Genomic DNA, 14,783 nt, shown 5'->3' on the forward strand with positions numbered 1-14,783 from the left:
AAATGTGTTTTTTTTTCAGCCAAGATGTTTTACTCTACACATCATGCAAATATCCAATGTCTTTTTTAAAGTTTGCAAATATTCCTTCTTTCCTTGTAGCAGATGAGCTCTCATATTCTGTCAAACTGTGCACTTTATGAAAAAAGCATGGAAGTTCCAGCATATTTAAGGGATGTCTTAAGTTTTTTCAGGTGTGGAGGGAACTCCAATATGGCCAACTGTCCCCTGAGACTAATGCTCAAAAAACTTAATTTAGGCTTTAATGTGATAGAAGAAGTCTTTAAATAACAAGGAGCATTCGAAAACAAATTGGTGCGTAATTTTATTTCTGAAAGGGTAAAATATATTTATCATAGGGATATAGAAAGCCAAGAGGAATGTCATGATAGGAAACAAAAAGCCAAAAAAAAAAAAAAAATCTTAAAAAGTACATTTACATTTGTACGCTTTAAAAATCATTTAAAATATGAAGTTTCAATAAATACTTCAATACATTTAGGCATGCGGATATATTTTTCATGATTTACAATTTCATTACAGTAAAATAATTCATAAAATGACTTTTTCTTCTCAATTATTGCACTTACGTTGTGATGGGTTCGTCCTAAAACCAGTCACATGCATAAGGTCATAAAAGGTTAGAGTTGGTCTTGTTAACGGTGAGAGGAAATCTACACAGTTCAGATTCTACAAGTTAAAGAAAAAGGTTAGAAAACAGCACAACGGTATCTTGAACCCAAAAATAGAACCAAAAAAGCAGATTGAAGGAGTTACTGCCACTGACTTTAACATCTGCTGCCAAGATTTACACTTTACAAGCTCTAAAAACATGTTTCACATCAAATATGATCTCGTGATGAAAGTCCGAGCGAAGATGTTGTCAAACTGCATGCAAGATGTTCAGAATCTAGATATTTTTAAACTTAGCAACATGTTTCAATAACAGCTGTAACTCCATGATTTCAGGACAAGTCTTACACTTTGGGAAGTATTTGCATCCTTTAGGTGAGAGTAAGATGAGAAGATTGATACATCACATGACCACACTGTCAATATAATGCTACAGCTAGCAGTGTTAGCTTAGCTCGGCTTAGCTTAGCATAAAAACTAGAAACAACTGCTGGTCTGGTTTCAAGGAGTCTAACCTTTAAACACTTTTTCAAATTAAGCCAGAAAATTGTACATTTGCAGAGAATAAGACAAGAGGCTGGTACCACATGTCTATTCTGTATGACGCTACAATTAGCAGTTTGGTAGCATAGCTTAGCATAGACAAGGGAGAAAGTGGCAGCATAAATCTTTTTTATTAATGCTTCTACTCCAGAGTATAACTATTTCTAACATTTTGCTTTAAGTAGGAAGATAAGATTGATACCTTACATCTGTTTTATAAAATGCAATGCTACTGCTAGCTTTGTTAGCTTAACTTAGCTTAGCATGAATTTAAAAAAAAAAAAAACAAGAGAGAAACTGCTGGTGTAGCTTCAAAATCTTACCCTAAAATACTTTTTTATTTAGTATGAGAATTGTATGCACTTTTGCGGAGATCAAGACAAAATGATTGCCACATGTCTATTCTGAATGATGCTACAGCTAGCAGTTTGGTAGCATACATTAGCATACACAAGGGACGAATGCCACCACAGATATTTTTTATTATGCCCCCATGCTTCTGTAGTAGTATTTGCAACCACAAGCTTAGCGTAAGATGACAAGATGGATACTTCACATCTATTTTTTAAAATTTGATGCTACAGTTAGCTTTGTTAGCTTAGCATATATTGTATATATACTAAAAACAAGGAAACTGATGGTCCGGCTCCAAAATCTGACCTTGTACTGTGTTTTTTTTTTTTTTTCATTAAGTAAGAAAATAATATGCCCCTTTGGAAGGTGTAAAACACAAGGACGGATAAGTCATGTCTATTCTGTACAGTGCTACAGTGAGCAGTTTGGTAGCTTAGCTTAGCATAGATACCATAAACAAGGGAGACTTATTTTGTTGATGTGATATCTCGAGAACCTTTAGACATATCTTTTCCAAAATTTGCAGAACTATCCACTCTGACTCGATGATAATCTGGTATGACTTTGAAAGTCAAAGGTCAAAGTTATTTCCTTACATTTGTCCCTTGCTTTGGATGGGATAGCTCAAAGATTTACACTTTTTACAAATGTCACTTGTCTATCTAATGTCAGGGTTACTGAACCTTAAGTGCATGTCTTGCTTAAAATATGTCTATGAATCATACCACCACAGAAACCAGCCCTGCCTGTCTTTTTGGCCCAACATTGTACCTTTACTGTCAGACAATTGCAGACCTCACAGAGGCATGCAATCGCCGGGTGATAGTTCTAGAAACTTGTATGCATCTTCTCATCATACTCTCAGAGGTAAAGCAAATAAAAACCTTCCAAAAATGTCAAACTATTCCTTTAACTTCAGCCATCAGTGCATGACTTGTTAAAAACAGAGGGGTCAGTGTGAGTTTTCAGGTTTGACACAGTTAAAACATAATGAAAGACTGGTATAAAATCACACACGCACACAACAAACTCAAACGACTCCAATAAGTAAGGAAAAACAAAACCAAGGCAGTGGAAAGAGAGAGGACTCCCTTAGATTAATGAAATAAACATAAAAAATAAATACAAACATCACTATATGATCTGAATGTTGTCAGTTTCAGAGCAGGAGGCTTTGTCAGTAACCAGCAGAGGGCGCTGATGCCTCAGACTTCAACTGTCTGCAGACGGGCTTCAAATAATCTGGGTTTGTTGTGCATGTATTTTTTTCTTAAAATAGGTGAGTCATCTTAAAACCACATTAATATGCTCTAACTGCTTTTATGATAAATTAATATGCATTTTGTTTCCCCAGTTGATTAAGACCCAACAGATGTTTTTGAATGTGTTGCTTGTAATACTAAAAGCCCCAGTACCAAACATTCAATCAACTTTGATATAAAACTACATTAAGTAAACCATCATTCTGGGAATGACAAAAACAGAAAATAAACTGATTTTTCTGCTTTAAATGACTCAAAGTTGCAGATAAAATTCTTGCTGAAAAGTCCCAGCTCCTAAAGAGAGGAGCTCCATTAAAAAGATTTGTATCATCTGCCAGGAAACATTATGCTGCTGTTGCATTTTCTATTACCGCTATAGTTGTATGCTATCTGTAGTTTAGATCAGGTAAAAAAATGGAAGAAAACCACAGCTGGGGTCAACATAAATAAGATGGACTCCCCCAATAACTTTATACTAACTCATCCATTCATTTCCATCTAAAAAGTCAAAGCACAATCAGCCAATCACAACAAAACTCGGTTCAAGTAATGGCTTATCTGTAATGTGCTCATAAATAAACAGTACATATGTGAGTAAATATTAGGCTCAAATACTGACGTGGTCAAAATGGTGCCGTTACTAGAAAGCTTGTGTTTGTTATGACCGCGGATCTCAAAACTACAGCTGTTTCCAGTGATTTTTAAAACAGTTTTCTTAGTAATTCTTTGGAAATAGTTGCTTTAGTGCCATCATATATGCTGTGACTCTTTTAGTTTTAAAAATTAAAGTTCAGAGGGATCCTGTCTCAGAGATTGAACAGCTGTGACGGAGCAAATACAGACGTTTGTTTTATATTTCCAGCCCGGCTGTGCTGAGCTCATCTTAAAGCCTGTTTGGCTGTGGGTAAATACTTTATTTGGATCATATCCTCCCATAAATAAACTCTCATAACTGCATCTTTGTGAGTTACATCATGTTTTTTAACTTAGTCAGCATTTCCTGACTTGTAGGTCATTACAGTTTAAGTATAAATGGCTTTTTACTCCTTTTAGGTGAATTAAACTCTTCATATTTGGAATTACATTCCCATGCTATTGGGTGATCTACAGATAAAGTATTATGTTTAAAACGTGCACCTTTATTTCCTTTAAACTCTTGGACACTATATTTAGTATATTTAAGATACTAAGTTTTACTGAAGCTAAAATATAGTTATTATGCCTGTGTGTGGATGAATCCAGGAAACACACAGAAGTTAACAGGTCGCCATAACTGCGGTAGCATCTCACTTGAAGATTTACAAGAATAAATGACAGCTGGCTTAAAGAAGTGAACATTTTTCTTACTTTCTATATAACTTTACTCTAGTCAACAATGTAAAATACATCAGCAGAAACCTATAGAGTTCCCAGCTGCTCTAATGTTTGTGACTAACTTTAACTTTGGGAAAAACACAGAAGTTTACGATTCGGAAGCCTTTCGATCATGAAGATCACTTTTTACAGATCTCCTAACAGCACACAGGACTGGGACAATCTTCAGAAATAAAGCAATAGTAATATCATTAATGTAACCTCTCTGAGCGATTAGTACATGTCAGTTTCTCCTTTAACAGGTAAACCATGAAATCATCTTGTACTTAATTTTATTCTACTAACTAGGGGATCTGTGCGATTAGTTGGCTTAAGACAAGAAGTTAAATGTGTATACTTTTGTTATCTGCACCAAAATTCAGAGTTGTAAAACTAATTACTAACATTTTTTGATAAGTTAAAGCCTGCAATCCTGCTTAAATACTGTCTAAACCAGTGTTTCTCAAGTGGTGTGTCAGAGCCAAAAGTGGGCCGCGACGCCCTTTTCAGTGGGTCGTGGATGTTTGCCTGGAGGAAAAAAAGCACCAAATTGTGTACGAGACTCTCTAAAACATGTATGTTTTGTCCTGTTTCATTGTTTTGTTACACCTTTTGTACTGTCTTAGGCCCAAGCTCTACTATTTTTATTAAATACATCTGATTGACCAAAAAAATCCCCAAAATTGGGGTTTCAATTCTCCTTTAGGAGAAGACCAGTTGCGAACCACTGGTCTAAACTGTCATGGCACTAGCAGTGAGTGTAGTTGTTCTTAATGACTTATGCGTTGCTGCCTCAAAGCTCTTTAATCCAATAAAAACAACTGCTAACTGCTAACTCTTGTAGCATAGCGTTGTTTAGCACTATTTTGATCAAGAAAATAGGGATAAAGATATTCAGAGGCTGTGTCACCAGTTATTTCCATATACACGAGCTGCACCGCGCTCTGTAGCATCACGGTTTTGCTCCAAACAAAGGTAAGCGAACTTAAACACTGGAAGCATGTCTAGAGTGATGCACAACTCTGATCAGCATGAGACAAGAGGGCAGAGATAGCAGGGAACTGCAAGTTCACACAGGAATATTACTTAAACAGTGGGTTATTTTGCCTTGTTGGGATTAATTTGCCATTCAATTCAACATGATTTCATGATTTTAATACTTCACCAAGGGTGAATACATTATGAAGTTAAAATGTTAATTTTTGGTACAAAGGAAGTGTAAAATTCTGTGGCTCTTTACTTCAGAAGTTAATTTTTCCATGCCAATGGCACCATAGTAGCTCTTTGACCCACTGACCTTCTAATGACCTTTTGCTCATGCTGCAGGATGAGACAGTGGAACTGCTCCGATTCAAAAGAGGGGGTGATTCGCTCCGCAGTATGATCTGGACTGTGGTGCAGCTGTTTTATGTGGAAATTGGAGGCCAGGATACAGTAAGATATGACTGAACCACTGAATGATGATGTTCAGCTCAGTGATGAGGACTTTCACCTGAAAAACAATGGAAGACTAGCACTGCCCCGTTGTAAACCACATCTAACATGTAAAATCTAAAAATACGTTTGAGGAAACTTTAACAGCTGTCTGATGTTTTTAATGCCACTATCCACCCTGCTGTCACAGTCAGCAGGAAACCACAGAAATTGAGTTGCCACCGTAGTTATGGCGGCCACCAAGAGGTGGCAGTTCCCACAAATCGCCCACTAGAGTCATTTATAGATTTAATTAAAATATAGCTAAGAGAATATCAGTGATTTTTAGCTCAAAGTGCTGAAATTGGGTTCTGAAGGGTCTTAACACAGTATCTTAAACTCAGGTCTTCCTATTAAATATCACATCTCTGGAGGCTACAGATGAATAAAAACTTCTAAAACAGATGAGAAATTGCGTTAACTTTAAAATTCTTTCTTTAAAACTCATTCCTCCATCATGTTTCACTCTTAATGTTATTATTCCTCTGTGTTTATCTGTAGTCTAACAGTAAAAATGCTTAAAAATGCATGGCTGATTTGCTGACCCTCTTGTTTTTTTTTTTTTGGTGCCCAATCTGAAGCTATATCCAGCAGCTGAATTTACCCAGAATGTTGAACTTTTCATTGACGGAAATGCGAGTTGTCCTGTCCTACATGCTTGGATTCATTGAAACCCAGAGTACACATATTTGTAACACAGCTGAATGTAGAAGTGTACAGCACACATAAATGATCAGTGAAGATTCTCTGTCATTGTAAGCGAGAGAGACGTAACACTAAAACACTCACATCCTAAAACAAACCCATCACAGCAAGCTACAGTACGACTTCGACGTGTAGACCGACATAATGAGAGGTTAGAGGTTGTATCCTCGCCAAGAATGCCACAGCAACGACATAAAAAAAGATTAGTGGTCCATCTTTACAAACATGCAGAAGTATTTCAAAAACATACTTCTGGCTGTATTCAGATATAAAAAAATCAAAGGTTTGTGTTCAGGTGATTCCACCTGTCTGAGCCTTCATTTTCGCTTCATTTTGGCTCCACGTATCCGGAAAAGATGAGCATTTAAAAAAAACTTCCACACTAGTTTTCCCAGTCAGTGCAGGGGAGGCCTTCATCTTCAGACTCGGACTCGGGTGAAGCCTCTTTGATTCTCCTAAGAGCTTCGTGGATGCTGCGGGTCAGAGCGTCGGCAGAGTGAGGGAAGGTCTTGGCGTGACGCTGCTGCTCCGGTCGGGTCCGTACCTTCCTCAGCCGGACGCCCTGACGGATCTGAGCCAGGATGTTGTTGCTGTCGTCGTCCGGGTCTGGGGCTAGGACTCGGAGCTCGGCTTTTCTCAGGTGGAAACTTCCTCGTTTGAGAGAGGCCAGGACCTCGTCCATCGGGGAACTCGCTGCAGATAGACAGTGGAAATGACAGTCAGCAGTAGCACAGTAGCATTGTTAGCTTGAGATACTAATGCATTAACAGTTAGAGATAAGCACCAAAATCTGGCACCAGTTCTTACATCTCCAATACCTAACCAGCAGGATTACAACAGATTTAAGTGCCTACTTTAAGTACCTGCCACTTCAAATGAAAAGCACAGAGTATCTTGATATCATGACTAACTTCAAACTCGGATTTCCTGTCTCACCTCTCCTCCACTGTGAAGAGTCCAGTGAGGCCGTCTTCCTCAGCTTCTTCCTCGCCGTCAGCAGCTGACTGCTGTCGAAGAATCGAGGAGAAAAAGGGGCTAAAGGCAGAGACGAAGGTTCAGACTCCCGAGGATGGAGCCTCACCGGGCTCTCCGAGGGTTTCTCCTCACCCGGCAGCTGCTTGTCCTCTAAAGAAGGGGGTGGAGGAGGCGGGGGAGGTGGTGGAGGGGGAGGAGGAGGAGGGGGAGGACCCAGTGACAGAATAGATGGAGGTGATGAGAGTGGAGGCAGGGAGAGGAAGGGTGGTGAGGAGTCCAGACTTTGGAGAGGAACAGTGGGTAAAGAAACGCCTTCACAGGCGCAGGCGTCTGGGGGAGGAGGAGCAGAGAGTTCTGGGAGGTCGGAGATGGTGTCGGTCTGGACGCTGGTCGTCTGGGTGCTGGGCTGCTGACCGCCTCTTCTCCGGCTGTGGGGCTGAGTCAGACGCAGCCGGCTGGACTTCAGGGTCATCTGACCGGGATAACGCTGAGAAAGGGAGTCAATGAGGAACGTGAGTCAACAAATAGTTTTTAAACTTGCACAAAACTTGGAAAATTTATAAGCTGAGATGTAATTGTTAACTTCTAAGGTGAATGTTTCGCGTTTATACTTATATTTCTCAGCCAGTCCTTTACTAGCAAAAACATAAACCCAGCAGGTACTGTTTAGAAAAAATGCTGCAAGGGACTGAGTAGGAAGGTCATGTGACCAGTATGTCTTTGTTATGTATACAGGCTGAACATCAGGGGCTGCAGATGCATGATTCTCCAAGGGGGTTGCAATTTCTTGCTGCTGGATCATCTAAATTTGTTATCTTCATGCAAACACATAGGAGGAAATGCCCTTAAAATTACCATTTGCACTCATACTTAATGAGCAGATTCTCTCCAAACTGTGTGGAAACTATCAACTGCTCTGGTCCATGATCTGATCCTGATCATGACTAGCTCTTCATGTCTTAATTCATGGGAAATACTCCTCTGCTGCTCCCTTTTGGCAGGTGGTTTGTAAAGCACCCTCAGGCACATTTAGAGCTCCTATCTCTTGTGTTGAAGAGGAGCAGATGCACATGTTAAACTTGTAACGAGAGTCAATGAAGGGCTGGGAATGCCTGAGCAGAAAACGTGTGACCAACTTTGAGCACACAGAATGTTTTTGATCTACACCACTGGTACTCAACATGTGGCTCTTGAGTGATGATTTGAGGCTCTTTTCCGTCTTAATTTGCAATACTATTCCCCCAGAAAACCTTAAAAAAGGGAAACTTCGACCTCAGAAATGATCCATTACAAGTCAAATTAATAAGCTTGTTTCCCAAGCTTATTTAGTTGGCTTTAATTTTCTACCTCTATTTCTGTCTATACATTTCCACTGCCCTTTTTGCAATTTTTGCCCATTTTTCCATTTATACTGCCTTAAGCCCACTTCTGTCACTTCTTTTGCATCTTTTTGCCCATTTTGCCACTTTTATCCATTTTTTCCCCTTTACACCAGTTTTTGGCTCTTTTATCCTTTTACCCCTTTGTACTTTTTTGCCCAGTTAAGCTGCCTTTTGTTATTAAATGCAACTTTTTCCCCCACTTTTGGCTGCTTATTGGCCATTTTTCCCAACTTTTTGCCCATTTTAAGTCATCTTCACTTATTTTTGCTATGTTTTACCACTTTTTGGCCATTTTTGCCTTCTGTAACTCATTTTTTGTCACTTCTCCCCATTTTTGCCACTTTTTGATGACCTTTAACTTATTTTTATTGCTACTTTAACCCATTTTTTGCCACTTTTCACCACTTGGATTGTGGCTCTTGCGAAGGGTTTCTTCAATCATTTGGCTCTTTGGTTTAGCAGGGTTGAGTAACACTGATCTAGACTTATTTTGCACATTACACATTTTACTTTCTACCAAAATCATACTTTCTTATTTTCAATTTATGTAGATTTCAAATAAATATGTTACATTTTCTCAGTGAACCGAAACACTAACATTTCCCTTGTGGAGAGTGGTATAGCGGCGCTCTGGAGCCCTCTATTGACCAACCATCACTGTTAAACAGCAATTTGTTACACCAGTTATGCTTAAAATAATATAACATGACTGACGGACTACTTTAAAACAGGTGCTATGGTCAGTACAACGTTTCCAGGTAAACAGAAGCCATTGGATTGGCCTGGGTAAAAATGTATTCATGGAATTCATGGTTTTCAGCACTGATATTTTGTTGAAAACAGGGATATCTTTTCCATGCTACATTACAGTTACATTATAAACTCTACTTCAGCTTCTCATTTTGACTAGAAGTTTATTTCAGCATGGAACGGTTGATGTAAATGTGAAATGAATCTGCTAAATCATTTTGAAGTAGCTGCTGAAATCCCATCATAATTTGTCCATATTTGTTTTATAAACATCTCTTCCACAGGAAACTCTGCTCTAGGAAGTATTGTAAAGTGTGATGTGATACCTGTTTGAGGCTACGAAGTCTGTCCAGAGTCCTCTGCCTCTCCTGACTCACTCTGGCATTTCTTTTTGCTTCATCTTCCTCAGTCTCTTCGACCTATAAAGAAGAGAACAAGCGAGATCCCATGTAGTAGCAAGTATTTTTGGGTTTAAAGCTGATCTTTTTACTAACATCTGGCTCTAAAACAAAGATCCTCTGACTTCTCCAAAGTGGACTCTAGTGAAGGTTGGATTACAAGGGCAAAACCATTCAACTTCTCAGGAAATCACTGAATAAAACTGAAATTTTGATATGGAAAATCTGACATCAGATTCAATACTTTTAAGACCTTTTTAACATCTCTCTATGAATGCATCTTCAACTTCTAAACTGTTACACTGGCAATACAGGTATGTGTATTTTATTGTGCATATTGTAAGATAAATATGTGACAACAGTAAAGAAAATGCAGAAAGTATTTGTTAATGTAGGAGGCAAATAAAGCTTTCTGTGATTCTGGCAGGTCTCTGTGCTAGAGTTACACAAGGTAAAAGAAAACCTGAGCTGCTTTTAATTTGCAAAATTGTGTAAAATGTGAAAAAGTGTCAGCCCCGGCCTCAGTTTCAACAAATTCACCTTCAATCACCTCTCTGAAATTCGCATTTTCCTATTATTTGCTTGCAAATAATGTGTCCCTAGATAGAGACACAGAGGAGCTTTGAGGATGCACTCATAGCTAGAAAGGGTCAGAACATAGCAAGCCTGCAGACTAATGCCTGGTGGAGTTCTAGCAGAATCTCAGTGGTGCTTAAAATGAAATGTAAAAACGAAAGCAGGAAAACTATCCTTCAACCCCTCTTAACAGCTCAGAATTTAAGACCTTATTGGCTTGCATTCTAGACTGATCAATATCTTTGAAAAGCCTCAATTTTTGCTAAATTGATCTAGCAACTTTTGAGACTTTTAAAGACCCTGCAGACTTCCTGTACAGCTAAAATATTTTGGTCAAGTTTTTCTCTCATCTCTTATTTCAACAATCCTGAGCTTTGAAAAACTTAAATATCAAATAACTATGAAGGAAATTCTAGTGTAAAAATGTTGATATAAATTGCGTCATTCAGAGAAACTGCCAGGATTTGCCAGTGTTTATTCTTACCTGCAGTGACTTTGGGGAATCACCTTCACCTTGTCTCTGTTGTAACTTCTGGTTGTGATTTACAATACAGATTTCCTATAGGACACAAAAAGCACTTTTAAAAAAGGTCCTAACTAACTGCTTACCCTTTAAAAAAACACATTAGAAAAGCTCAAACTAACTGTTTATGCTGCACTGAAGTCTCTTTAGAGACATCTCTTGGATAATAGTCAGTGCGTACCTTCTTGTTTTTGAGGTAGACTTTCTTGGCAGTGATGCGTCCTCTTCTGGCCTCCAGCTGCCGCGTCCTCTGCTGCAGGATACAGAGTTCTTCATCTCTGAGAGGGGAAGGAGGGGTAGCGGGGTCTTCGTCACCCTTCATGGCATCAGGACTCTCAAAGGCATCGTAGTACACAACTTCATCCTGTCGCTCTGGACAAAAATCAGACAAGTTAACAGCTAACAGTGCTGCTGGAACTGATTCAACACTGAAAATAGTGTTCTAACCCAACATCTCAAGGCAAATTTGCACCCAGTAGCTGATTTGATAGTTGAAAAACACATTTTTCAGCAATGTCTTGTTAAAATTTCAAAATGTACTAGACCCTTGGTACTCAACCGGTAGGTCACAAAGCTGTTTTCAGTGGATTATAAATGTGATCCTGTTAAAAGTATGATGCAAAAGTCTATGATGTGCTTTTATTTTGAAGGATATGTCTCCATCTATTAGTTCCAGCATATCTTTTGTTCCAGCTCAAGTATAAACTTCTCAATTTTTCATTAAAAATTTGAGGTTATATTTAAAAAAATCTAAGAAATTTCAGTCTTGATTTGTTGTTGAGAGGTTATGGTGGGTCCCGCTGCAACCCTACCTGAGAACAACTGTTGTGGACAAGTGGTTACCAAAAAACTAAGACATATATAATTATCTAAAGTTGTATATTTTATCCATTATTTCAAAAAACTTAAAATGAGCTTATTTAGCATAAAACTAGCTATAGCTATACATTGAGATTAGTGCTTAAATGAAAGTAACGTGACAAAAAACGCTTAAAATGTAAATTTGTTCATGGTTGTTTGTGTAACATTGTACACTTTAACCACCTCCAGGAACAGTGGGGGTCCCCAGTCTCTGGTGCTGTTATTTTGGGGGTCACAGGCTGAAAAGTTTGGAAACCCCTGTGTTAGACTACCTAAAAGATAAATGTACTTTAAGATCTCAGTACTTATCATCGACTTATACCAGGATCAAAATAAAAGCCACGTTTGTCTTCTTCACACAGACCGCATCATAAAACCCTGTATCTCACCAGTCATCTGCCTGCGGAGACTCTGAAGCTGAGCGGTGAGCAGCAGCTCTTCACAGCGCAGCACCTCCGCCTGGATGTCATACAGCTGCAGCTGCAACTCGTAGTACAGCGCCTCCAGCTGGTCCAGGCGCAGCATGGCGTCCTCCCCACCCTGCAGGCTCTGCATCTAAAACACACAAACAATCCCATCACTCTCCTACTGCCGACCATGGAGATTCTTGTTTTTCCTGATTGTGTTTGTAACATTAGAGGACCCGTTGGGGATTTAATCTGAAGCAGTGTTCCTGTTTTCTCTAAATACCGCATGTTTTTTTGTATTTGCTCATGTAAAGGGAGCGTTTGACCCCAACAGTCATTCCCAGTGAGTCATCTTCCCTCTTGTTCACCAGGATGTTATTCCCTCCATTACAGGATGTTTGAGCCATGAGCTCATTTTTCAAACACGACCATTATCTCGTTTTTTTCCCCTCCTCTCTCAGCTTGTCTGTTGTCATTATGGTTCCTCACTGTAGGGTCTGTTTCTTTTTTTCCATCTGTATCAGTGATAAATAAGTGTATCATGATATCACTTTACCTCCTCCTTCAGGCCGTGTTTCCTCTGCTCCAGGCAGATTTCCTTTGCTCTCATCAGCTGTAGTGTTTCTTTGGACACGGCGTACTGCAGCCGTTCCATACGCTCCACCGCTGCCGTCCACGCCGACTTTCCAAACTTCCTCTGGTCTGCTCGCATCCGCTCATACAAAGCTGCAACACACATTTACAAGACTGTCAGTGAATGGTTGGTTAATTATTTATTTGCCTAAACTTTGAGGAACAGCTAGTTTTCTGTGGTTCAACACTGAAAACACTTAAAACAAAAGCTGCAAACAGCTATGTGCATGGTAATAAATACATACGTGGGTAAATATGATACCCAAAGGCACTTCTTTATTATCTTTTCAAGAACAGATGTCTGTCTTTATCCAGTCAAAAGCAATGAAAGGTAGAACCATGCTTTCATTGCTCTCATCAGGCGTCTCCAACAAGTCACTCGCAAACTACCTGTAGTTCATGAACAGGTTTTCAGTAGCCCACTAAGAGGTTTACAAATTGGCTTTTCCAAAAACTGACCACAACAAATGCACTATGAGAGCTTCCTCTCACTTCAGTTCAACCAAATACAGAGATGTCTGACACTCTCAAATATAAAATAACAGTATAGGCCAATCAGCTAGTAATAAAAAGGTGATGCTCCAGCCAAGTCTGTCACTGTCTCTGCACCTAACCAATCACAGCAATATAACGGTGTACTCCATCAAGAAGCCAGGTCAGTAACGCTGTATGTTATCTGAGCCAAAGTAAAGTATTTGCTGCTATGAGCAGGCATCTTTAGCCCCAGATTTTTGGCACCAGTAAAAGGTGTTTCTTTTTAAAGTGTTGCTGCACACACCTAAATACCAAATGTAAGACTTTTTAAGGTTGTTTTAATACTCAGAGAGTATTTTTTCCAAATACTTTATCTTAGGTAATTTTGCCTTATACAGAAATAACGTGGCAAGACAACAACTTACCCCTTTTTGAAAATGAAGTTGACGTATATAACAAAAACAAAAGCTTAAAAGCATATTATTGTGCTCAGAGTAATTAATGCTATTTTTGCCTCCATTGTGTTGGTGTTTTGGTGATTCTTTTTGCCCCTGCCAATGATTCTCTGCCATTTTATCTTGTTTTTTTCTGTGTGGAGATGAGACAAAGTTTCAGAAGGGCAACCATCACAGCAGCCCTCCACTGATCTGGGCTTTATGGCAGAGTGGTTCGATGGAAGCCTCTTCTCAGTGCACAACACATGAAAACCTGGTTGGACTTTGCAAAAAAAAAAAAAAAGAAAAAAAAAAGCAGGTTTTCATGTGAAGAGGCTTCCTTCTAGTCACTCTGCCATAAAGCCCAGATCAGTGGAGGATTGCTGTGATGGTTTTCCTTCAGGAATTTTGTGCCATCTCCACACAGTGTCTCTGGAGCTCAGTGAGAGCGACCATCAGGTTCTTGGTCATCTCCTTCCTAACGCTGTAGCATCAGGCTGCAACATAACAAAACTGAAAAAAGTGAAGGGGGTCTGACTAATATAAATTCATTATAGATGGACAAGTACAGAAGATGACTGTTAGAGACAAAATGGCAACTAATCTGATTACTTCATGAGACAAAAAAATTTCTTGAGCAATATTCAGTGGTGTAATATTTTTCATTCTCTGAATCTTTCTATACTGAGCAACTTCAAGGTTTTGACAAAATGTCAAACAAAGCAAGACAATAAGAGAAATTAACTTAGCTTTTGGAATCATAGTTGGATATTTTCTACAGTTTTGATGATTTATTAAGTTTAGGGACTAATGAAGGGTATGGTTGTTAATATAAGGACTGTCAGGTTAAAAGTTTTGACTTAAAAACCAACAAGTGAGACTAGTTCCTGGACTGAGCAGAAATTAGTTAACTTATTTCCTGAGATTTCTGAGGATTAAAATACTTTTCTAGGAAAGGGGGACTCTGGTACATAGGAGGTTAAAGATGTTAGATTTCAATCATATCTAGGTAAAGTGTTAGCTGCACTTTGTAACGGAGTAAACAACACA

The 14,783-nt window shown here is 38.9% G+C and overlaps 1 protein-coding gene across 1 annotated transcript in view; it reads right to left on the reverse strand.

The window, feature by feature from the left end:
- Positions 1–311: 311 nt before the first annotated feature.
- The window catches only part of jmy (junction mediating and regulatory protein, p53 cofactor), a 55,385-nt gene continuing 40,913 nt past the window's right edge, over positions 312–14,783 (reverse strand). The window contains exons 5-11 of the mRNA XM_041810728.1: positions 12,749–12,918; positions 12,175–12,340; positions 11,106–11,296; positions 10,886–10,960; positions 9,754–9,846; positions 7,257–7,782; positions 312–7,013 (exon numbers count right to left, since the gene is read on the reverse strand). Coding sequence (XP_041666662.1) covers positions 6,703–7,013; positions 7,257–7,782; positions 9,754–9,846; positions 10,886–10,960; positions 11,106–11,296; positions 12,175–12,340; positions 12,749–12,918 — 1,532 coding nt within the window. The 3' untranslated portion in view covers positions 312–6,702. The remainder of the gene's footprint in view (positions 7,014–7,256; positions 7,783–9,753; positions 9,847–10,885; positions 10,961–11,105; positions 11,297–12,174; positions 12,341–12,748; positions 12,919–14,783) is intronic.

This window comes from Cheilinus undulatus, linkage group 17, assembly GCF_018320785.1.
Source record: "Cheilinus undulatus linkage group 17, ASM1832078v1, whole genome shotgun sequence".
NCBI lineage: Eukaryota > Metazoa > Chordata > Actinopteri > Labriformes > Labridae > Cheilinus > Cheilinus undulatus.